Raw genomic sequence first — 27,193 nt, forward strand, 5'->3', positions numbered from 1 at the left:
TTTGTATTTTTAAATGAAAGTTCTAAATGTTATATTTTATCAGTAACAGATTTTCTAAGTGAAGATAAATTTACTGAGGATGATACATTTTAATATTGTATTATTCTCTGTAGTATTACTAGTAATCAGTGAAAATAAATTCATTTTGTCTGTGGACCTCATAAATTCTTCCTGCCATCAGCTTTAATGCTCATGATCATGCTTTTTGTATAGTACCATGGAGTATCTTGAAGTAACTATTAAAATAATTCATGTGGATTATAAACAGCTGGCTTACTTGATGATTTGAATAGTATTGAAAACAAGACAAATGGGCAGGCATGGTGGCGCACGCCTGTAATCCCAGAACTTTGGTAGGCAGAGGCAGGAGGACTGCTTGAGCCCAGGAGTTCAAGACCAGCCTGGGCAACATCCCATCTCCATATAAAAAAACATTAAAAAGTTTCAAGACAGATGCCCTAAAATCTTAGAAAAGAATTGCCCTTATAGTCTTCTCCATAAAAGTTTTGGAATGTTATGCTTGAATCACCATCAATTGGAAGATTAAAGCTTGCACTGAGAGGTGGTCATAAGGTTTTGATAGTGTGGTTTTTCGCCTCTAGGTATTTGTGCAGGGTGCTAGAAAAGGGAATGAAGCACTTTTCTCCCCTTGTTACCTCTAAGGAGGAATCTGAAATCTAAAACATGTCTGAAGGACTGCTACTGGTTATATCTCAGTTTAGAGTACATCCATCAGTTTGTAGTCGAGGAAAAGGTGGTAGAAAGGAGAACTTAGGAAGCAGAGGTAGAAAACAGATTTGCTGTAGTGATAAGACAAAAGCTAAACCAGCACATGGATTAATAAGGATACTGACCAACTGGCTATAGAAGGCACTTTCATGACTGTATGGCCATCCAAATTGACAAACGAACATTAGGAAGCCTGTACCTTTTTTCTCCAGGTAAATACTACCAGGTTGTAAGTACAACTATATTCAATTACAGTATATTTCACTCTATTATCTACTTTGAGACCCACTACAAATATTATTTAAATGGCTTTGTGGTGATGCTAATAGTTGTATTATTTAGGTATACAGCAGAAGATGGGTGAGAAAAGCAATTTGGGATTACAATTCAGCTGTGAAGGATAGCCAAGATGACTTCCTGTTCAAACACAAGAATAGCATTTTACTTCAGCCCTATTATACCTATTTAATACATTTGCTTACCCTATAACTATTCAGACAGCACTGTTTCTTAATGTGATTAAAGAACCAAGGAGGTGCATGGTGGGGTTTTTTTGGGACGCAGTTTACCTATAAATTGAAAAGGGAGAAAATCTAATGGAGCTATGCCATCCAATAACAATGCTGATGAACTGGAAGGATTTCTTCCATCCCTCTATTCCTTCACCTCAAAAAAAGGTAAGATAGATTCAGAAACCCATTTACTCTGTGAATTCAGATCCGCTACTATGTTGTATAGCAAGGTAAAGTCAGTTTGAGGGCTTCTGTAGAGAAATCCCGTTGGCAAGTGTGATATAATTACAGATAAGAAGTGGTTCATGCAAAATACCCAGCTTACACTAGATATATTGAGACATTAGTTAAAACAGATTAGTTCACCACGTTCTTTTGTGCATACATACCAAATTGTCAAATGTAGCTGACCAAGTGTGGCTGAACAAATTGTTGATTGTTAGCACAAGAAGGTCTTCCTAGAGTTTTTTATGAAGCTAGCTTTCACATAGGTTGTTACATGTATTTTTTTAAGTAAACAATTCATGTCTACTATGTGACGTAAGTTGAAAAACAAAGATGTGTAACATCTAACATAAACATCAATACTAAAACTTGTTATATACTTAAATAGCTTCAATTTCTCAGCAGAACAGCTTTTAACCCATTCTTTACATGCATAGTTTATTTATATGACAGCTTGAACACATCTGACATGTTAATGAAAATAAATTATTTAAACCATTTATACACCGGATATGTATACTAATTTCTTCCTATCAGGATAATAAAAAAAAATCACTTCTATTTTATGTTCATTCAAATTTGCATTTAATTTCTATTTACATTCATTCAATCCAAAATCAAATAATACAGTAAACTAAATACAAGATGAAAAGCAGAAAAGCATAGCACTCCTGATAAGGCAGCTGAATAGTTTTATTTACTGATAGATGCAAAGCCAACTTGGGATAGGAGAAACAATAGTTTAAAGAGCAAACGCAAACATACACGAACCCATCTTTCAGATGTTATTCCAGATAATCCACTGAGATAATACTTGTGCTATAATGTTAAGAATCACACAAGAAAAAGTACTGCATTAATCAGCAACAGACCACAGGTTATATGTGACAAATACTTTTCTGATAGTTTGTCCAGCTTGCTAGTGTCTACTCCTATGAAAAAAGGTAGATGTTTGGACATTAATGTTTTTGAGAAATTAACCATTTTCAAAGCCTCAAAATCTATTCTTCATAAATTCAACATTTCTCATGGGAATAATCTTAGATCTAGCTCTTGTAAACTAGGAACCATATGATTAACTGAATATTCAAAACAGGTCCTATATTAAATGTATAATCCAAGGCTCAGTATATTAATACTATCTAAAATGCATCTTGTTTATAATCATTTATTACCTATAGTAAAGAATGTTGAATTTATGGAGTATCATACATGCATCCTCCACCCCTCCCCTCAAATTATCTTCTATCTCAAAAAATAGTACGGAAAAATCCTTCTTGAAGGATTCAAATTAGTTAAGACCATAAAAGGGGAAAAAGAACATAATTTTCCTAAAAATCTGGTTCAAAGTTCAATAATTAATACTTTACATTGTTAATCACAGCTGGTTTATAAGTCCCAGTTTAGTTATTCTGTAACGCTACAAACCTTATAAAATCAAATTAGTAAACTTCAATTCAGTGATTATATTTTACTTAAAAAACAGCATGTATAAAATAAAAAAAATCCTGTAATAGCTGATTTTAAAGAAAGTAAGTGATGAAAAAGAAAGCACTTAATCTCTTTTATACACTTAGTATAATCATAAAGAACCCTCTTAGAAACTCAAGATTAGTAATATTGACATCATATTTTCAACTATGCTTGGATTTTACAAATAAATATAGATAAGCCATATTGCACAGGTGTGTGCTTTCTGTCTGTGACACTAATGTGACACTTCACACATTTTCACAGTCATAGTAGGGATATCCATTTATGAAACAAGTTCTCAATAAACTTTCCACAGCATGGGAAATTAATTTCACTTAATAAATGTGAAGTCAGAAAAACTATGTATTTGTGTGGATGGTGGCTGTGCAATTAATGCTTTTTATGCAGAAAAGTTGCAGCGTTTGCCACTATTGCTGGCACTACTAATTATCAAAATGGTTTAACTGGGGTGGTTATAGCCAGCCAATCACAGTGCTCATCTTACTAGCAAATAAATAGGACCTAGGAGGAATATTTTGGTGTATAAGTTTCACTGGAATTTGGTCAGGGAGTCAACACTACAGTTAGTGAACATATTTGAAAGCAAGTATCAAGAGTATCACAAGCCATTTACAGTGTGAAATAATGCCTGTACACATCACCATAGCTTTTCGGGTTCTGTTTTTTCAGACATCACAAATTCTCAGAGAACAAGGATCTACACTTTAAGTATAATTTCTGCCCTTAATTATTATTGTAGCTTCTAAGTTACCAGCAACAGTCATAAAGTTCTCAGTAGGCTGCTGCAATAAGGGAGGAGGGGGAAGAGGGAGTGATTTTTTTTTAAAAGGCTTTCTGTCCAAAGATGAACTTTTATCGATTCTTTCAATTATTGCCACAACTGAAAAGGTATATTTCCAATCATTTTTCATGGTTCTGTTTTTGCTTACTGTCATAGGATTTCATCCCATCTCATCTGAGTTGCAATTTCAAAAAGCAAAGCCTTGCTCTTTTCTGACTGAATTCAACATGCATAAAGAATTTTATGGCTTGGATCCTATGGCTCAAAAAGGTTTGAAAACATAGCAAGCAGCATCTATTTAAAAAAATCCTAGGGTTGCAAAATATTACAGATTGACTTTGCACACTCAGACTGAAGACATTATAAAAGACAAACAAAAAGAGGTGATAAAACTCAACTGCAACTGCATGATCACCTGTTATACAGTATGCACTGAAATACATTTTTATAAAGCTCTACAGATATTAAACCCTTTCACTAGCTAAAGTCATGGAAATGCTCTCTCTAAGGCAGGAAATATTTAAGAAAGGTAAAGTTACCTTTACTTTTATTCTTTGTACCTGTAAATCATTTATGTAGATTTTGTTACAATTTCAAAAACATAGTGTCCTGTTAACATGTTTCCAAAATGAAGCCACTAAGTTTTCTTATTTACTGTGGAAGACATTCATCAAAAGGCCATCAAATATTTTTACAATCAAAAAATGTAGCCCCAGTATAGGAGAAAAAAAAATAGACCTTTTTTTTCTTTTTAAAACTGTTGAGGAAAAAAATATAAGGAAGGTAGACAGTAGAAACAGTAGAAAGAAATAAAACTGAAAATCTTACCAATTTCCTCTAAAGAGATTAGACAGAGTGGGCCACAGAAACACCCTCTTCCCCTGGATATCCCTATCTCCCTCACCTAGCCGACCGCAGTATGTGTTTTTTATCCCGACTCTCTTCTGTTGTTCTTCAGCCATGGGCTGAACACATTTGGCGTCTTGAACCAAATACTGGTATAAGAACAGGTGGCGATTTTTTTTTCCAGTGCAATGCAGGCCCGGGACAATGATGAAATGTAGGACATACAACTTATGCCCATTCCAAGGCTTCCAGTTAAGCTTAGCACATAGCAGTACTGCAAGTAGAAATGATTAAATAGATTTTTTTTTCTCATATTACAGACAGGTATTGCAGCTGGGTTACTGAAAATAAACCCCAGGTCCACCCCAATCCCTCAAACGAGCCACAGCTGTGGTTAACAACGATTCATTTGCATTTTATCATTTCACCAAGAGAAGAAACAGAAGTTGTTTGGCTTTCTTCACACCAACTAATAATTTCGCATTTTAAAGTTTGGGATGTTTTTCATAATGAGCTGAATCAAAAATCTACTTGAAAAATATACATTTATATAAAAAAAGATTCAGGTTGTTTGCACTTAAAACATCAGTTGGTAAGTTTCTTTTGTCTTTGATTCCATGTTGCTGGAAAAAGGTTGACCAAGCTTGCATGCTAATTTGTCCTTAGTTGCAAGTATTATAGGCAGTTTTGTACTTTGCCTAATGAAAGGATAACCCTTCTTCGACACCATCGGAACTCAACAGTGATTCAGAAGCAACATCCTACCCTTAATACTGTCAGTTTCGAGTCATCAACATGAAAATCCTTGATAAGGTTGAGAAGATGTCGCGAGGAACCAATTAATTGATGTGCCTAAGTGTTCGGCAATACTATTTTGCTTTAAGTTTTTTTTTGCACTATTGATTGATTTTTTAAAATCCATGTTTATTTTTCCTCTGTCCGAAGTGTTCTATGTAATGACACTGACTCTCTGAAACTGTCATTCTGAGTCTTGTTTCACCTTGCAGGATGCTCACACATCGGCCTCGCCACCTTTTTTGTCTTAAATTCATTAAAAGCATTGCTGTGTCACAGATTCATACGCAGGTGCTCTGGCCATTTGGAGATCATGGGAAAAGCTTGTTTTTTGTATGGCCCAGAGTTCGGCTGTCATATTGGAAGTGGTGCCGATGCTTCCCCACTCATTGTCACATCCATCTGCTCTGTGCACTTGTTTCCACTGGGTATTCCACAGGTGTCTTGAGGATTTGCTGTGCTGGCCGAAGCACCTCTTCCCCAGAAATCCCCAGGAGAAAATTTGGGCTTTAAGACAAGGAAGAGCTGTAATTCATTTGTTTAAGGGTCATCTCAACAAGACATATTTCCTTTACATTTAAAGGGAGTGGCGTAATATGACATTTATTTTCATTTAATTTTATTTTCATGTGGATTAGCACAAAGGCAAAAGTTGAACCACCTCTCCCCCACCTAGATTAACTGCTAGAATTTCCTAACTGGTCTCTTTACCTCTACACCTGACCCCCAAAACCCTCAATGAGATATATATATATTTAAATACATATTATATATATCATTTTACTCTCCCCTGCTCAAAACAGCTTTCTATTGCATTTAAAATAAAATACTTTTCCAAATCTCTGCCCTTCTCCTCTTCACTCACCACACACTCCAGGAACATTGATTTCCCTTTCATTTCCAGGAAAAGGGCAACTTTTCTCCTCCCTCAGGGCTTTTGCATTTGCTGTTCTTCTGCCTGCAACATTCTTATACCTCCTAGTTTTATAGGGCTGGCTCTTTCTGTTCACTGCTAGATGTTACTACACCAGGGAGGCCTTTCTCTGACCACTGTGAGTAGAAGCCCCCTTGTTTTTCCTCTGCTCTCTACCACTACATTCTGCTTTTTCCCCTTTTAAATTATAGCACTTAGCACTACTTGTAATTATATTTTTGTATATCCTTTGTCTATTGTGACTCTCCCACTAAATTGTAAGCTTCATCAGGACAGGGACAATTCCTGTATTATAGTACTATATATATACACACACACATAACATGCAGCATGTAGTGCTGGTGCTCTTGGTACACAATAAATGCTGAGTGAATGGATAAAGAAGACATTTGCCAGTGTGGCTGCTTACTTTCAGGAGGGAAGGTAAACCATATAACATCATAGATTAGTCAGACTAGTCCTTTGCAATGTAAGATATAGATGCTGTGCTTATGTCAACCAAAGAGAATATGACAGTCTTTCATTTATGTAACTTGGCATAAATTTCTTAAGTAAACACTCTTGTAGGTTGTTAAAAAAAAAAAGTGAAAATAAGAGTGTGAAATACCTGACAGGTGTTTGTGGGCTGCCAATAAATCTTCGAGGTGATCGGATTTTTGGTTCAAAGGAAAACTTTTCTTTCACACTTCAAGTACAGATGGAGCCGCATATGTAAAACCCTGAAAGACAGTAACAGTGGACTACAGAATGGCATTTTGTCAAATATCTCAAGAAAATGGGGTTGTTCAGTCTGACATACCTACACAGCGATGAACACCTAAAACCACCAATCTGTACAGTCTCCCACGTCCTCAACCTCATTTTTAGACCTGTTAACTTCTTTCCAGCCATTTCGTGAGGCACACACTTCAAGAAAGCAGAATTCTATTGAGCCTGATATGCTAGCAAACAAAATTCCACCCTACTGACAGGAATAGAAAAAAAGGAAAATTCAGGCTCCATATGAAGATGTTAAATATGGCCAGGCGCGGTGGCTCACGCCTGTCATCCCAGTACTTGGAGAGGCCAAGGCGGGCAGACCACCTGAGGTCAGGAGTTCAAGACCAGCCTGGCCAATGTGGTGAAACACCATCTCTACTAAGAATACAAAAATTAGCCGTGCATGGTGGTGCACGCCTGTAATCCCAGCTGCTCGGGAGGCTGAGGCAGGAGAATCACTTGAACCTGGGAGGCAGAGGTTGCAGTGAGCAGAGATCGCACCACTGCATTCTAACCTGCACAATAGAGCAAGACTTCATCTCAAAAATTAAAAAAAAAAAGATGGAGAAATGTAAAGAAACTTCTAGTGTTTCTAGCCACAGGCATATAAGCAATTAAGTTTATCACCCCAAAACAGTTTCTCATAATTAGGTCAAAGTAAAAACAATTTTTTGATTTGGCATCAAAGTCAGATCTTGTGATCTTTCTGGTTTGTGGCAATGATTGGACAAAATTTGTTTTTTGTTTTGTTTTAAGAGATGGGGTATCCCTATATTGCCCAGGCTGGAGTGCAGTGGTGGTATCATAGCTCACCACAGCCTCCAAGTCCTGGAGCCAAGCTATTCTCCCACCTCAGCCCCTCAAGTAGCTGGGACTATATAGGCACGTGTGATCTCTGCCCAGCTAGAATTTGCTATTTTCTTGATGAATAAGTATCAACATTTCAAAAACCTTCGGTTGTAATAGGCAAAAATGCAGTTTTGTTCGTTTTAGTTCTCTCTTGGACCTTACTATTAGGCTACCAGCTGTCATTTCTCTTACTGTCAATATTCATTCTTTTAACCATCTTCACCTATCTTCTCTTCTATTTATCAAAACCTATGAGTAAGCATTATGTGTTACAATAAATAAGACTCATCAAAGCTCCGGGTGAAGGCCCAAAGAGTGAGGTGCAATTCTGAAGTGCACATGATTTGTGACAGTTATATGTGAACTTCAGAGAATAATTTTATAAACGTTCTAGTGGACTAAAGCTATAACTACCAAGAGGTACAGGCTGTGCCTTAATCATCTTTGAATTTCCTTTAATTCTGTGATGGGGTCTTACAACAGGAATTGCAATATTTGTTGAAATGAGGTTGCTAGAACCACATTATCCAGATAAGTGGGATGTCACTATATATATACTTATATATTTTTTAGATGGAGTCTCGCTCTGTCACCCAGGTTGAAGTGCAGTGAGTGGCACGATCTCGGCACACTGCAACCTCCGCCTCCCAGGTTCAAGCGATTCTCCTGCCTCAGCCTCCCAAGTAGCTGGGACTACAGCCATCACGCCTGGCTAATTTTTGTATTTCTAGTAGAGATGGGGTTTCACCATATTGGCCAGGCTGTTCTGGAACTCTTGACCTTGTGATCCACCCACTTCAGCCTCCCAAAGTGCCGGGATTACAGGCATGAGCCACTGCGCCTGGCCTATTTTTTTACTAATGTTTACAGAGACCCACTTTATGTACAGAATTCTGGCTACAACCTAACAAAAGAATTGCTCTGTTCATCAGTTATAGCCAATTTAAGTAATTATGAAAAGCTCAACAGTACTTTAACTGGCAATGAAAGCCTCAATATCTCACTTTTACCAGCACAACTCTGGATTTCTTGGTAGCTAAATAAAATGCTTCTATTTTGTGGGGTAAAAACTGTCACATAAGTTGAAATTCTGCAATGTTCAATTGACGAAAAGGTCTCTATGTTAAATCAAAGGTATAAATTCCACATCAGTAGTACATGAGAGAAAAAAAAAAGCCAAAATTAAAGTGATTCATGCTCACTTCCTTAACTGAACCTAAGATTTTACTAACAGAGATGTCGTAACTTTGATCATGCACACATCAAACTTGAATTTAAAAGCATGCGTGCACTCACTCATCTTTTATCTCTTATGTAATTAATACTGTAAGATTATATTTTGCCTACATGCTCTCTATTACTAATTTATAGGATTATTACTATTCAGTGTTGTTTACTTGAAACCATACTGTACTATAGACAACTTTTGCATTCCATGCTAACTTTTTTAGTTAATTTTTTTTATTTGATACAGAGTCTCACTTACTCTATCGCCCAGGCTGGAGTGCAGTGGCACAATCTTGGCTCCTGCAACCTCTGCCTCCCGGGTTCAAGTCATTCTCCTGCCTCAGCCTCCCAAGTAGTTGGTACCACAGGTACATGCCACCACACCTGGGTAATTTTTGTATTTTTAGTAGAGATGGGGTTTCACCATGTTGGCCAGGCTGGTCTCGAACTCCTGACCTCAGGGTTACAGGCGAGAGCCACCATGCCCCAACTCCATGCTAACTTTAGAGCTTATTTCCCATCCCATAAGATACAACACTACTTGTGTTACATAGTGAGAAATGTGGGGAAGAAAAGCTTGAGAATTAAGTTAGTGACAAATCCAGTGTACTCAAAAAGAGGGAAAAAAACACTTCGAAACAATTGTTTTCCCCATATTCTATTCTCCCTGGAGGTAGTCCAAAAAGGAATGACAAAAGAAAAAAAAGGATACAAAATAAGATACATGTTCATGTGACATATAAGTACAGTAATAAAATAAACAAGCATATATGATATTTAAGCAAAATAGTATGCATTGATGGTCATCTGATATAAATCCATCATTTCTGTTGGCCAACATCTAAGACCTTTACTTTTCTGAGGAGACAAACTATAAATCTATACAGATATTTCTACAATGAGAATTCACTATTACATATGAACCAATATATTTTGATGTCAAATATTCACAATTAATGTTAAAAAATCCCCTACTTGGCCAGGCACGGTGGCTCATGTCTCAGCACTTTGGGAGGCCAAGGCAGGTGGATCACAAGGTCAAGAAATCGAGACCATCCTGGCCAACATGGTGAAACCCTGTCTCTACTAAAAATACAAAAATTAACTGGGCGTGGTGGTGTGTGCCTGTAGTCCCAGCTACTCAGGAGGCTGAGGCAGGACAATCACTTGAACCCAGGAGGCAGAGGTTGCAGTGAGCTGAGATCGCACCACTGCACTCCAGCCTGGTGACAGAGCGAGACTCCATCTCAAAAAAAAAAAAAAAAAAACCAAACCCTACTTATGTTAAGAGTACCAAAAATAGGGCCAGGAATGATGGCTCAGGCTTATAATTTTGGCACTTTGGGAAGCCGAGGTGGGAAGACAGCTTGAGTCCAGGAGTAAAATAGACTCTGTCTCTACAAAAAAATAAAAAGTTAGCTGGATGTGGCACACACCTGTAGTCCAGGTACTCAGGAGGCTGAAATGGGTGGATCACTTGAGCCTGGGAGGTCAAAGCTGCAGTGAACTGTGATCACACCACTACACACTACACCCAGCCTGGGCTACAAGGTGAGACCCTGTCTCAGGAAAAAAAAAAAAAAAAAAAAAAAAAAGCTACCAACAATCTATAGCTGTTTCGGGAATAAAATACATGTAGTTAGTGAGGTTTTTCTCCCCCACTGCTATGACTTAATTTTTGGTTGAGATGCTAAGCCAAACATCATTTTAAGTCTGTGGCCCAACCAAAAAAGGGAATCATACTCTCCAAAGAATTGTACATCCCCACTCTAATTGCTAAAATAAAATGTTGGATTATGAAAATCAATTTTATAGGTATCAATAAGTTATAAGAGCATGGCTTATTAAAAAAAAAAAGTGGGCCAGGTTACCTACATGAACTGCAAAGCAAGCAAACTGAATTTTCTTATCGAAGAGCCCATCCTCATACTTAAAATTTCCCATGACTACATGGAAATTCTTTCACTTACCAGAAAGACCTGATTGGCACTTTCGCTGAGAGTTGAGTCATCTGGGCTGTCGACAGGTGTCTGACGTGTACACTTGGAATCAGACTGACTTACATCCTCTTCAGATTGCTTTATACAAACAAAATAATTTAGAAAATAATGAATAGTCCATATTACATCAATCAAAAGCACTGTAAGCTCTGGGAGCTCTTTTCGCAGGGGTTAACTGTATTAAAGTATTAGAATAGTCTTAACAGGCACAGAATAAAAAAAAATGCAGGTGGAAAGTACTGAGTCAAATTACATCTTCAAATCTTAAACATGCATTAAAATATATTTTAGTATACTGTTATTCCTATTAAAAATGTGAATATATCAACTGGGCATGGTGGCTCACGCCTGTAATACCAGCACTTTGGGAGGCTGAGGTGGGCAGATCATGAGGTCAGGAGTTCGAGACCAGCCTGGCCAATATAGCGAAACCCTGTCTCTACTAAAAATACAAAATATTAGCCGGGCGTGGTGGTGGGTGCCTGTAATCCTAGCTACTTGGGAGGCTAAGGCAGGAGAATTGCTTGAACCCAGGAGGCAGAGGTTGCAGCAAGCACAGATCGTGCCACTGCACACCAGCCCAGGTGACAGTGCGAGAGTCTGTCTCAATAAAAAAAAAAAAAAAAAAGTGAACATATTGAGCTCAAAACAAGCTGGAAAAAATGTGAATATCAACTTCCCCTCTCACAAAGCTTCAGTGTGCTTAGTCCACTGGCTAAATCCCTGTTTAGAGATAATTAGTTCAGTTGGCTACTGCAGGTTTGTAATAAACCTGAAAAACTACTGAAGCAGAGTTAAAACATGAATAATACTGGTAATATGCTCCAGTTAAAGTTTCTTCCCACAGCTTATTTCATTATTTTAGAAATCTAAAGGAGCAAAAATAATTTTCTATTCTGCATGGGTTATTAGTTATATTTCCTTGTGAAAGTGTAGTTATCACTTCAGTTCTAACCATGAGATTGATTTATTTAATTCCTTGTCTCTTTCCCAAAATATCTGGTTAGACTCTTGGGCCAAATGTAGGAAGTAAATAATAATTTAGAATATCTGACTTAATACTAAAAGATGACCACATTGACCTGATTAATTCTCTTAGAGTCCAGACTGTGTACTTGCACTCCCTGGAGGAATGGCTGATTCCAAGTGTGGGGAAAATGTAAAAGATAAGCATAGAACAGCAATTTCCTTATTTTGCTCTCTCGTACAACACCAGACAATGTGCTCGTCAAAAGGACTCAGAACCCAACATGAAGATGCACCCAGCATTCACTGCACCCAGCATTCAACGAAGGGAAAAAATGAGCATCAATAAAAATAACTGCCAGGCGTGGTGGCTCACGCCTATAATCTCAACACTTTGGGAGGCAGAGGCAGATGGATTGCTTTTGAGCTCAGGATTTGAAGACCAGCCTGGTGAACATGGCAAAACCCTGTCTCTATCAGAAACACAAAAATTAGCTGGGCATGGTGGTGTACCTGTGGTCCCAGCTACTCAAGAGGGTGAGGTGTGAGGATTGCTGGAGGCCGGGAAGTCAAGGCTGCAGTGGGCAGAGATTATACCACTGCACTACAGCTTGGGTGACAGAGTAAGACCCTGCCTCAAAACAATAAATGAATAAATAAAAATAAAAATAACTGCAATGAAATGAAACACAAATATGTTAAAAAGTGTAAGTTCATAATATACTAAAAAAGAAAAAAACACATACACAAAGTTCATTGGTCAATTTTGGAAGATGCTAGGGAACTAATTCATTATTTTGAAAACCAGGAAAGAATCAAACATACATCCTGCCTTTCCTGTATGAACTATACCTTGTGTAACTAACTGTTCAAAGAGTTTCTCTTTATGAAAGAATTCCAGCTAACAGAGAAAGAAGAAATAACAGAATAAAACCATTTCACAAACACCTGATGAAATCATAAAAGTAGGCCAGAGTTTCTCAACCTCAGGGCTACTGACATTTTAGGCCTACTAACACTTTGCTGTAGGGGGCTGTGCTGTGCTGACTCTTACCCCTGAAGGTACCTATAGCATTCCCTCCCCCAAGCTGTGACAAACAGTGTGTCTCCAGACATTGCCAAATTACCCTGGTAGTGAGATGCTGACACAGGCAATGATCAGTGACCACTAACATCACTAAAACACACACACACACACACACACGCACACACACAACTATACATTATGCCTCCTGATCAAAGCATATGCAATACTGAGAGTTTAATCTGAATCAGATCAACCACCTAAATTTAACTACCAGTTTTTGGAAATTCGGGGAACAGATGAACATGGTCAATGATACTATGGGGATAATATCAGCAAAATCAAAATTTGAGAATTCTACAGGACAAATGACCCAGTTTCTTCAATAAATCACGAGGGGAATCTATAAATGAAAAGAGACCTAAGAGACATAGTAACCAAATTATATACAGACCTTGATTAAATCCTTACAAACAGGATAAAAAAAAAAATGGAACAACAACAACAAAAAAATTAGGTGGGGCAACACAGGGAGACCTCATCTCTAGAAAAATTCAAAAAATTAGCTGGGTGTGGTGATGCACCTCTGTGGTCCCAGCTATACGGGGGGCCTGGGAGGTTGAGGCTGACATGAGCCACTATCATACCACTGCACTTCAGCCTGGGCAACAGAGAAAGACCCTATCTCAAAAAAAAAAAAAAAAAGAAAAAGAAAAAAAAAAAGCTGGGGAAACTGTCAACTTCTTAGATGTGATGGTGGGATGGCAGTTATAGTTAAACAAGATGACCTAATCATTTTTAAGCTGTGCAGTAGGTGTATGACAGTTATCCTCCTTACAATTTGTTGTTTTTTAAAGTGGGTCACATTATGCTCCATGACCAAAAAATAATCACCATCATCATCCTCCTCCTTCTCCACCTACATCCCAAGGAATGGAAAAAGAAACCGTTTTCTCAGATTCTGAGGTGGGAGAAAGACAATAACTAACACACGAACTCATTTACTCATAAACATATTGTTATGGATTGAATCGTGTGCCTTACCCACCCCCCAAAAAATTTCGTATGTTGAAATTCTAACCTCTAGTTCCTCAGAATGTGACCTTATTTGAAAGGGTTACTGCAGATGTAATCAGTGAAGATGAGGTCCTACTGGAGTAGAGAGGAATTCTAATCCAATATGCCTGGTATCCTTATAAAAAGGGGAAATTTGGCCACAGATATGCACACAGGTAGAACACCATGTGAACATGAAGGCAGAGATCCGGGTGATGCACCTACAAGCCAAAGAATGACAAAGATTACCAGCAAACCACCAGAAGCCAGGGAGAAGCATGGAACATACAGTTTCTCACAGTTGTCGAAGAAACCAACTCTTAACAATGTGATCTAGAACTTCTAGTCTCCAAATCTATGAGATAATAAATTTTTGTTGTCTAAGCCACCCCGTTTGTGGTACTTTGTTGCAGCAAGCCTAGCAAACTAATGCACATATATGGTATATTTTGAAGAAAAAATTCCCAAAGAATCATATTTAAAATCGTTAACTTAAGCAAAATAAAACAAACCAAAAAAAGAAAAGTTCCAACTACCTGAAATATTTAATTGTCTTAGGTAACTGACTTAACAATAGCTAATACAGTCAATTGCCACTGGTTTTAGTTCTTTAAAAGATAGTACAAAAATAAAAGATGCTTGGCTGGGTGCAGAAGCTCACACCTGTAATCTCAGCATTTTGAGAGGCTGAGGTGGGTGGATCACTTGAGCCCAGGAGTTCGAGACCAGCCTGGGCGACATGGTAAAACCCTGTTTCTACAAAAAAATACAAAAAATTAGCCAGGCATGGTGGCAGGTGTCTGTAGTTGCAGCTGTTCAGGAAGCTGAGGTGGGAGAATCACCTGAGCCTGGGGAGGTCAAGGCTGCACTGAACTGTGATCGTGCTACTGCACACCATCCTGGGTGACAGAGTGAGACCCCGTCTCAAAATAAAATAAATAAAAAATAAAAACAAAGATGCTGAAGAGAGGATAAACCAGAGATCTTTGAACTGCTAATAAAAATAATGTTTCTGTCTGCTCTGAGATTTTTCTTACTCTAAAAAAATCTCAAGCGATCTTCCTGCCTCAGCCTCGCAAGTAGCTGGGACTTACAGGCACATGCCACCACACCCAGCTAACTTTTAAATGTTTTGTAGAGATGGAGTCTTGTTATGTCACCCATGCTGGTCTTGAACTCCTGGCTTCAAACAATCCTCCCACCTCAGCCCTTTAAAGTTTTGGGATTACAGGCGTGAGCCGCTGCACCCAATTATAAGCTTCATGTTTACTTACCAACAGAGGTTTAAAGGGGGGCTCCACCTTTTGAGCCAGAAGTTCTTCCCAGTTAATGTGTCTAAAGAATGGATGAGCCTAGGAAAGAAAAGCAGAAAGAAAAGTTGAGGGGAATAGACTTTGCTGGATTGATAAATTAATCACCTTTTTGAAGTTACAAGTCACAAAATAAGCTAACTTATAAGCAACTACATATAACCCTCAGAAATACATAAAACTAGCATTATCTTCCCCACAAAACACCAAAGATGCCAATCCCTAGTTGAACTTCTCCAGCATCCCCAGGACCAGCTCCCAGATGAGAAGCAGCATTTCTTTTCAGTAGCTTTAAAGAGGATAAAAAAGCCTGGATAAAGAACCTTAGTCAAACTGATTTTTTTCCTTTTTAGATTTTGCTTGTCTACTCTGCCTTGAGAAAATATAGTTTATTGGCTGGGCACAGTGGCTCATGCCTGTAATCCCAGCACTTTGGGAGGCTGAGGCAGGTGGATCACCTGAGGTTGGGAATTCGAGACCAGCCTGGCCAACATGGTGAAACCCCTTCTCTACCAAAAATACAAAAATTAGCCTGGTGTGGTGGCACATGCCTGTAATCCCAGCTACTAGGGAGACTGAGGCAGGAGAATCACTTGAACCTGGGAGGCGGAGGTTGCAGTGAGCCAAGATCATGCCATTGCACTCCAGCCTGGATGACAGAGCAAGACTCCATCTCAGAAAAAAGAGAAAAGAAAAGAAAATATAGTTTACTAATTACTACTGAATAACTGTTTAAGGGTCTGTAATCCCAGCACTTTGAGAGGCCAAGGCAGGTGGATCACCTGAGGTCAGGTGTTCCAAACCAGCCTGACCAACATGGTGAAACGCTGTCTGTATTAAAAATACAAAAATTAGCCGGGCGTGGTGGTGGGCGCCTGTAATCCCAGCTACTCGAGAGGCTGAGGCAGGAGAATCGCTTGAACCTGGGGGACTGAGGTTGCAGCAAGCCAAGATCGCACCACTGCACTCCAGCCTGGGTAACAGAGCGAGACTCTGTCTCAAAAAAAAAAAAAAAAGAATTAAAAAAAAGAATATGAAAAGAAAGTCGTTAAACAAATCTGTACTTCGCCTTCAAAAACTGAAGACTTTTTTTGTTCAATATATATTATTCAAAATATACATTAAATTCTATCTAGTTAAATCCTAGTCATTGAATCTTACAGTGTCAGTGACCATTTAAGAACCTTACCTTTTTAAGCAGCTCTCTGGCTTCTTGTGTGAGGTAGTGAGGCAAATTAGTTTACATTTGAGGATGTTGTCAATTGTTTTCTTTCTATTCTCCCCAGTAAATGCAGGCTAAGAGTAGAAGACAAGTGAAAAATATTAGCAGGGAGTGAAAAATATTAGTATATAAGAAACAAATTTTAAATAACCATATCCATTTCCGGAATTAGTTATGCATGGAGATCAGAAATGTATGCTGTGAAATGGGCTAACTGCTAAAGACCTTTATTTTGTTTTAGAGACAGGGTCTCGCTATGTTGTCAAGGCTAGATTCTATTAATAATCCTTAGCTCAAATGATCCTCCCACCTCAGCCTCCTGAGTAGCTTGGGCTACAGGCATGCACCACTGTGCCTGGCAGACGTGCAGTTTTTAAGCAACAGGACAGAGGAAGTAGCAGTGTCCTGGAAGGAAGCCTGTGTTTCCACCATTAACTTGCTGTGTGATAATAAGTGAGCTATGTGATTTTATGCTTTAATTTCTCCATTTATAAAATAAGAGCATTATCTGTTCAACATCTGTTTCACAGGCCTGCCATGACACAGATCATTTAAACGAAAATGTTTCTGAAAGTATGTGATCCCATATAATCATACAGCATTATTAGTGTTAAACAGCTAATAACAAATCTTTGGGCTTTGAAAACTCCATTGGTAACATTTTCAGAAAGCACAGGACAGGTCTCTTGCTACAGTGACTCAGCATAGACCATAATACATGCAGCTTTTAACTGTGCACCTACTGCTCCAGTCAGCATGTCATACATTAATGCTCCCAAACTCCACCAATCCACAGCACGATTGTGGCCACTTCTCATCAAGATTTCAGGGGCCATACAATGAGGAAAATAATATGCTTAAAAATGCCCCCATTTGCATATCATCTGAATTAGAATTTTAAAAACAATATACAGAGTCAATGAGGGTACAGAAAAGATACTATTCCTTAGAACAGGTAAAATTAGCTATTACCTCCAAACCGATTATGTTTAACATGCAGCTCACATGTATTCTATTGTTCCACAAAATGTGTGTGTGACTGTTCCATCATGAATGATTCTTTGCATAGTCCAAAGTCTGTTAGTTTCACATGACCTACAATGAAAGATTACAGCATGATTATTCTCAGAATTCTAAGTATGCGCAGTGTTTGAACATGTCATGTAACACCTTAATCTATCCTTCCATTTAACTTTTCTTGCCTCAAACTTTTCTTGCAGATGTCAAGAACAAGGTACCATCCATAAAATGGGATGCTAACTGTTTAAGGCTAGGGCAAAGTCACATTTGCCAATGATATAATCTATCTGGTAAAGAGAAAATAAAGATAGAGAAAAAAGTGAAATAACCTGTTTAAGGCTCTAGCTTTAAGTATACACAGAATCCTCTACTATCCTGAAAAAGAACAATCCTGGGAAAACTGTTTTATTAAGTCTAGGTTAAGTACACAGACCCTAATAAACATATTCTGTACCTTTTAAACAAAGGTGTGAGATAGTACTTCAAATATGTAGCTTTTATCACAGTGAGCTGTGAAGAGTTCTTAAAATGGTCTCAGAAAGTCACTATAACAAGGTAGCTCATTCTGCCCAGTGCTACCAAGTAGGGGAAAGAAGGAAAATTGCTGGATAGTATGAATCAATCATCGCTGATCCAGAAAGTAAAATACTTACCACCTTATACAAAGATCATTTCAGTTCAAGTTTAGCTTTCTTTACTGGACTGTCATAACAAGTGGTTCAACAACCTCAGGGGCTCTAGTATTCGAGGTTCATTTCACAGAAAAGGCACAATGACCTATTGATTCAAATGTAAACATATACTACACTCTGATACAGAAGAAGTATGGCCTTTATTTTCACAGAACCATCTGATACACTCAACCTTATAAATCAAACGAGAAGTTAACTGTTCTATCGCTCCCCTATTCTAATCCTGTGACTTAGAATTCAGATCAGAATCCAGGTTTTGGGGAGTGAGGTGTTGATGACAGGAAGGAAGAGACACTGATTCTCATGATATATTCAGTTAAGTATATCATTTCTCCTTAAAAAAAAAAAAAAGGTGGGTGGAGGAGTATAATCTGGAATGTTTATATGAGCCTCGGTTGTTCATACATCATTTTCTAAGAGTTTGAAACAATTAACTACCTCATGGATTATTCTGTAGACATCTAAGGATTAGCAGCTGCTACCACCTTCTAGATACCCTGGATCAGCTGGTTGCTCCTTTGGGGTATGAGTGAATTGCCAAGTCTACCCACAGCCCAGAGTAGCATAAGTTGAGCTGTCTGTAGCAGTATGCAGTTGTAGTCAAGGCTCACTGTGCTATATCTATAGTTGTATAGATTATCAGTCTCTCTGATGTTTATGTTTGTTGTTGCAAACAAACGGCAAGAATAAACTGATTCTGGCAGTGGGGGAGGTGGGTTATGTCTGTAATCCCAGCAATTTGGGAAGCCAAGGCAGGCAGATCAATTGAGCTCAGGAGTTTGAGACCACCCTGGGCAACATGATGAAACCCCATTTCTACAAAAAATACCAAACATTAGCCAGGCGTGGTGGTGTGCCACAGTGGCCCCAGCTACTTGAGGGGCTGAGGTGGGAGGATCACTTGAGCCTGGGAGGCGGAGGTTGCAGTGAGCTGTAATCATGTCACTGTATTCCAGCCTGGGTGACAGAGTGAGACCCCCATCTCAAAAAAAAAAAAAAAAAAAAAGGAACCTGATGCTTATTAAACATCATATTCCCAAAGTTTTATCAAATACTTTGGTTCAATCTCAATCCTTTTTCCGGCATTAATAAAACCTACTGTAAGAAGCATAGCTTCTAATATTTACATATTTTCTTTTTTTTTTCTTTTTTCTTTTTTTTGAGATGGAGTCTTGCTCTGTCACCCAAGCTGGAGTGCAATGTCACGATATTGGCTCACTGCAACTTTCGCCTACTGGGTTCAGGCGATTCTCCCACCTCAGCCTCCTGAGTAGCTGGGATTACAGGCACCCACCATCATGCCCGGCTAATTTTTTTTTTTTTTTTTTTTGTAGAGATGGGGTTTCACCATGTTGGCCACGTATCTTGAACTCCTGACCTCAGGTGATCTGCCCACCTCAGCCTCCCAAAGTGCTGGGATTACAGGTGTGAGCCACCGCACCCAGCCAATATTTACATATTTTCATTATTAAAACTCAACTTATATAATTAAGATTCACTTTTCAATTTAAGTAACTTGCCAAAATTAATGTTTAGACTGGCTTTTACAGTCTAAAACATTACACAACATTTTATGTAAGGATTCCAAAAACATGAAAAACTATAGAGTAAGGATTAAACTAAAAGGCAGTTGAGCGACTATTATCCTCAACTTCTTTTACTCTCACCAAGTGTAATTACCTAAAGACTTAAAACATCAGCAAGTACTATGACGCTGTAAATTCTGAGGGAGGAAATATACAAAATAGAGAGATGACTATGGGGCTTTGAAAATGGCCATGACCTGTGTGGGAGGATTTTAAGATGATTATTTACTATAGAATTGTTTATGGTATGTCTCCACCTTGGTGATTAAGCATGATATTCTCCGGCTTCAAGTCTCTGTAGATGATCCCCTTTTGATGTAAATGCCCCAAAGCCATGGAGATTTCTGCCAAGTAAAAGCTGGAAACAAAAGTGATTTAATAAAATTAAAAAGAGTGTAATCTATCCAAAGCAGTTTACGTATGGAGCAAAATTCCTTGAAAGAAACAGACATGCACCAAAGACCAAATTAGTGGGGTACAGGGATGTATGGGAAAAAGAGATGGCATAGGATGCTGCCAAAAGGCATGGGGACATTTATGTTTCATTCATTTTAGTAAAACTACAAAGTGCTTTATTTTGCCATTAGAACATACTGCTAAAATTGCAAAGATGTCCAGAATATGCTAAACTGCCATTGCTCATGTTTTGTTCTGTCTGTGTAGGAATTAAGCTAATAGTCATTCATTTCAAAGCAAATTTCTCCCATCCACACTCAACTTTAAAATCCATAGGAAATAGGAACTTTGTTATTCTAGAGATCAAGTCTTGATTTCAAAAGGTATCTTATAACCTGACCCTTAGAAGCCCACTCATCCCTTACTTAATACAGCTACATATTTATAGACAGCTCAGGCCCACAGTGTCTGCCCTCCTTCCTGCCAGCCAGTCCACAACTATAAACTGTGTGACACCCAAATTTATCTACCTCAAAAGAATAAAGGGCTGAATCAACCCTGTCTGGATTCGAAAAGCACAAGGCACTGCAATACTGGCTACTTAACAATGTTGCAATCCTACAGATTACTCCAGGATGGAGAGGGTGTGTCCTAGAGGAAGGACTGAGGCAGTTTCACAGCCAGCACGACCACAAACACAGCCTCCAACACGGCTCAGTGAGCCTCCTCCACAAAAGGGCACTTCATCCCTAAGGCTCTTAAATGCAGCTTCTGTGTTAGAAAAGGCCTGAAATTAAACAATGGAATGCAGTTTTGGTAATCAAGGTAGAAAAAACATTTTAAGTGTTGTTTTCTATTAAATTAATGTGTAGGATAAACTGATTTACTGTGATCCAATATTGTTGCTTCACAAAAGGATGTGCATATTTTTAATTTGAAGCAGATGACATGTTTAGAAATAGGAGGGTAAATCCCATCCTGACTATATAATCAAACCACAGATGATATGCCCAGGCTTATCACCTCCCTAAGACTGCACCTTGAGAAATAGAAAGCCTAAAAAAAAAGATGATTTCTGATAATTTCCATTGTTCCACACATAAATGTTCACTGGAAAACCACACTCATCCACAGCCAAGGCAGGCAGCTCACCAATTCAAGGAAAGAAAGCAGCAATGAGAATGGTTCTGTCAGGAACAACTGGTGTGAAGAGCGTTCCACTCAAGCCTAAGGGCAAAGCAATGATGTGACCTCCATAGCTGCCCAGTCCCCAAACTGCTTCTCCCCCGTGAGGTACTGAGTGAGTGACTGGCTCCAGCTCAATTTACTGAATCATGTGGCTGCCCACAGTGGGAATGGGGCTTTGCTTGTAATTACCCAAATCTTTGCAACCGCAAAAAGTTCACTTACCAGGCAGTGTCTTCCATAGATATTCCCTCTCTAACTGCATAAATAGTTCTCCTCCTGTAAAGAAAAAGAAAAAACATTAGAAATAAAACAATATGGCCGGGCTCGGTGGCTCACGCCTGTAATCCCAGCACTTTGAGAGGCCGAGGCGGGTGGATCACGAGGTCAGGAGATCAAGACTATACTGGCTAAAACGGTGAAACCCCCGTCTCTACTAAAAATACAAAAAATTAGCCGGGTGTGGTGGCAGGCACCTGTAGTGCCAGCTACTCGGGAGGCTGAGGCAGGAGAATGGCGTGAACCCGGGAGGCGGAGCTTGCAGTGAGCCGAGATCGCACCACTGCACTCCAGCCTGGGCGACAGAGCGAGACTGTCTCAAAAAAAAAAAAAAAAAAGAAATAAAACAACGTTTATTTCCAACCCACTTCTAATGAGGGAGTTTGTGCTTTCCTTCTAACCATAATTAAAAGACATCAGCCCCTTAAAAATGAAAAACAGATCCTAAGAATTATAGGTTTTAAAACTAACTCCTCAGGATTCTATTTTTAGTAGCATTCTTATTCTTCTGGGACACACAAATGTTTAAAAACTAGAACTGGCTTGGAATTCCAGGTTTTATATCTACAAACTTTGAAATATTTGTAGATTCCAGACCTGAGGTTAAAAAAAAAAATCTTGATTAAAGACTCTTTAACATTTTACCCATAAGTAGAAAAATGATAGTCTACAATTAAATCACCCTCACTAATTTTAGTGAATGCTCATATTTCGTATTTTCAGAACCCTTAAATAAACAGAATGTACCTGGCAGTGGCCTAGTAAAAAACATGGCATAATTTGAGTGTCAAAATAAATAATGATAATAAAGAGTTATATCACATTGAATAATATTAGAATCCCTAAGTCCACAATGACATAAATAAATGAATACATAAATTTTTTAAATGGAGAAGAAGGCAAAGTTCTTTATTACAGTAGAATGCCAAGTAATAAATGAAGAAGGCATGACGGAATAAGAAAAATTACTTGGCAAACGTCACAATTAATTGTTGCAGGCAAGAATCAATGGATGTCAAAACTGAATGTGGGCCAGGCACAGTGGCTCAGGCCTGTAATCCCAGCACTTTGGGAGGCCGAGGCAGGCAGATCACCTGAGGTCAGGGGTTCAAGACCAGCCTGGTCAACATGGCAAAACCCCATCTCTACTAAAACTAAAAAAATTAGCCGGGTGTGGTTGTGCCTGCCTGTAATCCCAGCTACCCGGGAGGTTGAGGCAGGAGAATCACTTGAACCTGGGAGGTGGAGGTTGCAATGAGCTGAGATCCCGCCACTGCACTCCAGGCTGGGTGACAGAGTGAGACTCCATCTCAAAAAACAACAACAACAACAACAAAACTGAACATGAAAGTTTGATGGAAGATATTTAAATAATCTCAAAGTATCTCCTCAAACAATACTTATTAATTACAAAGGCAAAAATGTCACCAGGGAAAAAATCGGCAGACACCACCTTATACATGTGACTGAAGTTAACATCATAAGTAATGGGACAAAGATATAAATATCATGTACCTCTCGATCTGATGCATTAAGGAGGACACAATGTCACTTCAATGGTCCTGCCAACATTGCATAACCTGAATCTAATACTAAGAAAACATCAGCTAAACCCAAAGCATTCTACAAATTAACTGGCCTATACTAATAAAAAAAGTCAACATCATGAAAGTCAAAGAAAGACTAAGGAAATGTTCCAGATTAAAGGAAACTAAGAAGAGTTATAACTGCATCAATGTTAATTTCCTATTTCTGATCATTTTAGTACAGTTATGTAAGATACTGTCCTTGATTTTAGAAAATATACACTGAATAGTCTGGGTGTAGTGGCTCACACCTGTAATCCCAGCACTTTGGGAGGCTGAGGTGGACCGATCACCTAAGGTCAGGAGTTTGAGACCAGCCTGGCCAACATGGTGAAACCCCATCTCTACTAAAAACGCAAAAATTAGCCGGGCGTGGTGGTGGGTGCCTGTAATCCCAACTCGGCAGGCAGAGGTTGTAGTGAGCCTGAGATTGCGCCACTGCACTCCAGTCTGGACGACAGAGTGATACTCCATCTCAAAAAAAAAAAAAAAAAGAAAAGAAAGAAACCATACACAGAAATTTTAGGGGTAAAGGGAAATCATGTCTGTAACACTCTCTTAAACAGTTCAAAAAAATTATGTATGCATGCATGTATATATGTATACACATATATACATATACATAAAAGGATAAAACAAAATAAATGTGGTGAAATGGTAACATTTGGGGAACCCAGGTATCCAGGTGAGAGAGATATAGGAATTCTTTTTTTTTTTTTTTGTGATTGAGTCTCGCTCTATTGCACAGGTTGGAGTGTAGTGGCGCAATAGCTCACCACAACCTCCGCCTCCCAGGTTCAAGTGATTCTCCTGCCTCAGCCTCCCAAGGAGCTGGGATTATAGGAGCACACCACCATGCCCAGCTAACTTTTCTATTTTTAGTAGAGACAGAGTTTCACTATGTTGGCCAGAGTGGTCTCAAACTCCTGACCTCATGATCCACCCACCTTGGCCTCCCAAAGTGCTGGGATTACAGGCATGAGCCACTGAGCCTAGCATAGGAATTCTTTATCCTACTCTTAAAACTTTTTAAGTATGAAATTATGTCAAAATAAAGTATTTCTGGGTGGGCACGGTGGCTCGCACCTGTAATCCCAGCACTTTGGAAGGCCAAGGCGGGCAGATCACCTGAGGTCAGGAGTTCAAGACTAGCCTGGACAACATGGTAAAAGCCCAGCTCTACTAAAAATACAAAAAAATAGCCCGGTGTGGTAGTGCATGCCTGTAATCCCAGCTAAATGGGAGGCTGAGGCAGGAGAATCACTTGAACCTGGGAGGCAGAGGTTGTGGTGAGCCAAGATCACACCTCTGCACTCCAGCCTAGGCGAGAAGAGTGAAACTCCATCTTCAAAAAAAAAAAGAATGTTTTTCCAATGGCAATAGTCACAAAAAAGGTGCTACATTCTGCACCTTTCTGTTCCATGTTACATGTTACTGCAAAACCTTTCTCAGAGAACTGAACTGTGTTTGCTAGAAATAGACACCTGTGGCTGGGTGCAGTGGCTCACACCTGCAATCCCAGCACTTTGGTAGACCGAGTCAGGTGGATCACTTGAGGTCAGGAGTTCGAGACCAGCCTGACCAATATGGTGAAACCCCATCTTTACTAAAAATACAAAAATTAGCCGGGCATGGTGGCACATGCCTGTAATCCCAGCTACTCAGGAGGCTGAGGCAGGAGAATCGCTTGAACTCCAGGAGGCAGAGGTTGCAGTGACCCAAGATCACAGCGTTGCACTCCAGCCTGTGCGACAAGAGCGAAACTCCATCTCCAAAAAAAAAAAAAAAAGAAATAGATACCAGTGATCTAGAAATGATATGGAAGCAACAAGTTCCTATGAGGTGGTAGGCCCTGGCAAATGTGGATGATTTCCATTATAAGCTACACACCCCATCACTAAGGCTACATTAAACTAAAAACTCTTGTTTAAAGACCCAATTCCAAAAATAGTCAGTATGATAAATAATCCTCCCAATTATTTAAATTACAGTATCTTTCCCCAGTACAATGTGATGGCTCTGCATCACTTAGGTATTTGTTTTTCTGTTAAGTGACTGATTACAAAGGAATTAAAATAAAATTTTACAGATGAGGGAAAAAAATCTTTAGTTTCCTCCATATTTGTCTGCCAAAAGAAACATTTGGTCACATCTGAATTTTGTACTTCAGCGTACTCATCAATTTTAAGTACTATTTGATCATAATGGGAAAAAGTATTTTTCCGTTGAAAAATAACATTTTGACCCAGTTTCTGGAGCAAATGCAAATAATTACACCAAACTCTGTGTACTGACCACTGAGATACTCAAGGATGAGGTAGAGTTTTCCACCAGTCTGAAAGGCACAAATTAAATCCACGATGAAGGGATGCTTCACTTCTTCCAGAATATTCCATTCTGCTTTTGTATGAGCTGTATCTTTAGCATTTCTTACTATCATTGCCTAAAGGGAAAAGAGATGATCTATAAGAACAAAATAGTGGACATTTTTATCCTATGGTAACTGGAAAATCTATTTTGTGTTTTTCTTGCCAATATTGAACTATTAACCATACTTCCCACTAGAAACTGAGATGGGGTAATGGAAAACATTCACTTTATATATGCCTCTGTGCAGTTTGGATTTTTTGCAGTGAACAAGTAAATGAATACCTAAAGAGACTTTAAAAAAAAGAAATCGGTAATCAGATCAAGTTTATTCATATATTCACAAACTATTGAGTGTCCACCATGCTCCAGGCTGTGCCAAGAAAGCAGAATAGAAGGAATGCCCTGTGCCTAGGAGCCCAAAAGTCCACAGGAGCCCAAAGTCTCAGAGAAAAAAAGACAAGTCAATGTAGGTAAGCGCAGGATGGTAAGGGTAAACAGGGGAACTACATCTGACCTAGCAAAAAGTCTTGCTTGAAGGTTATTAAAATGAAATGTGGCCTGGATGCGGTGGCTCATGTCTGTAATCCCCACACTTAGAGAGGCAGGAGGATCGCTTGAGCCCAGGAGTTTGAGATCTGCCTGGTAACAAGCATGATCGCATTCTCCACAAAAATGGTAAAAAAAAAAAAAAAAGAAAGAAAGAAAGAAAGAAATGTAGAAGGTAAAAAAAAAAAAAAAGAAAAAAAAGGCATTCCAGTGCAAAAGAGGCTTGATAGGACAGGATATGTCTGGGGAATCTACAAGTAGTTCAGTATGGTTAGAAGTGGTTAGAGACTAGGCTAGAGAAGTAGGTAGAGGCTAGGAAATGGCAGGTCTGGACAAAAGAAGGTCTGGGTGAGATGAACAAACCTTTGGCTTTACGAGAGACACGTCTAATAGCAGTAGGGAGTATTAGGAGAGAAATGAGACTAGTTAGGAGGCTAGTATAATAAACCAACTAAGAAGATCCGTAAGAAAATGAAGGTAGAAAAAAATGAAAGGCTAAGAATACATAATTTGCATTTGCTGACAAACTAGACATGAGAGGAAACGATGATACCTTTATTTCTGCATAAGTAATAGGATAGATAATGGTGCCATTCAATACTGGCAAATGAAAGTGAAAAAGTTTTGGGAAAACGATGCCCTGTTTTAGACATGCCAGGTATAAGTTCCAGGAAGTTACCCCGATGTTACATCTCCATAAGTAGTATGGAAAGCAAATACACAGGTTATTGGTTGTAGCATTATCTGCGAAACTGACACACTCAGCCTAAATGCTCAGACATAGGATATTGGCCGAAAACCTAT

General features: G+C 38.8%; 1 protein-coding gene across 1 annotated transcript; it reads right to left on the reverse strand.

The window, feature by feature from the left end:
• Positions 1-5,071: 5,071 nt before the first annotated feature.
• On the reverse strand, positions 5,072-25,913 carry LOC100462008 (ribosomal protein S6 kinase beta-1). Its single transcript, XM_054536320.2, is given in 16 exon segments — positions 5,072-5,889; positions 6,082-6,085; positions 6,924-7,002; positions 7,005-7,035; positions 11,122-11,229; positions 15,472-15,549; positions 15,713-15,796; positions 16,697-16,746; positions 16,749-16,803; positions 17,473-17,566; positions 17,738-17,786; positions 17,789-17,824; positions 20,285-20,385; positions 21,834-21,867; positions 21,870-21,887; positions 25,769-25,913. Coding segments are annotated over 16 exon segments (1,200 nt in total). The 3' UTR covers positions 5,072-5,655.
• Between the last annotated feature and the right edge of the window lie 1,280 nt (positions 25,914-27,193).

Source organism: Pongo abelii, chromosome 19 (assembly GCF_028885655.2).
Source record: "Pongo abelii isolate AG06213 chromosome 19, NHGRI_mPonAbe1-v2.0_pri, whole genome shotgun sequence".
NCBI classification, from domain to species: domain Eukaryota; kingdom Metazoa; phylum Chordata; class Mammalia; order Primates; family Hominidae; genus Pongo; species Pongo abelii.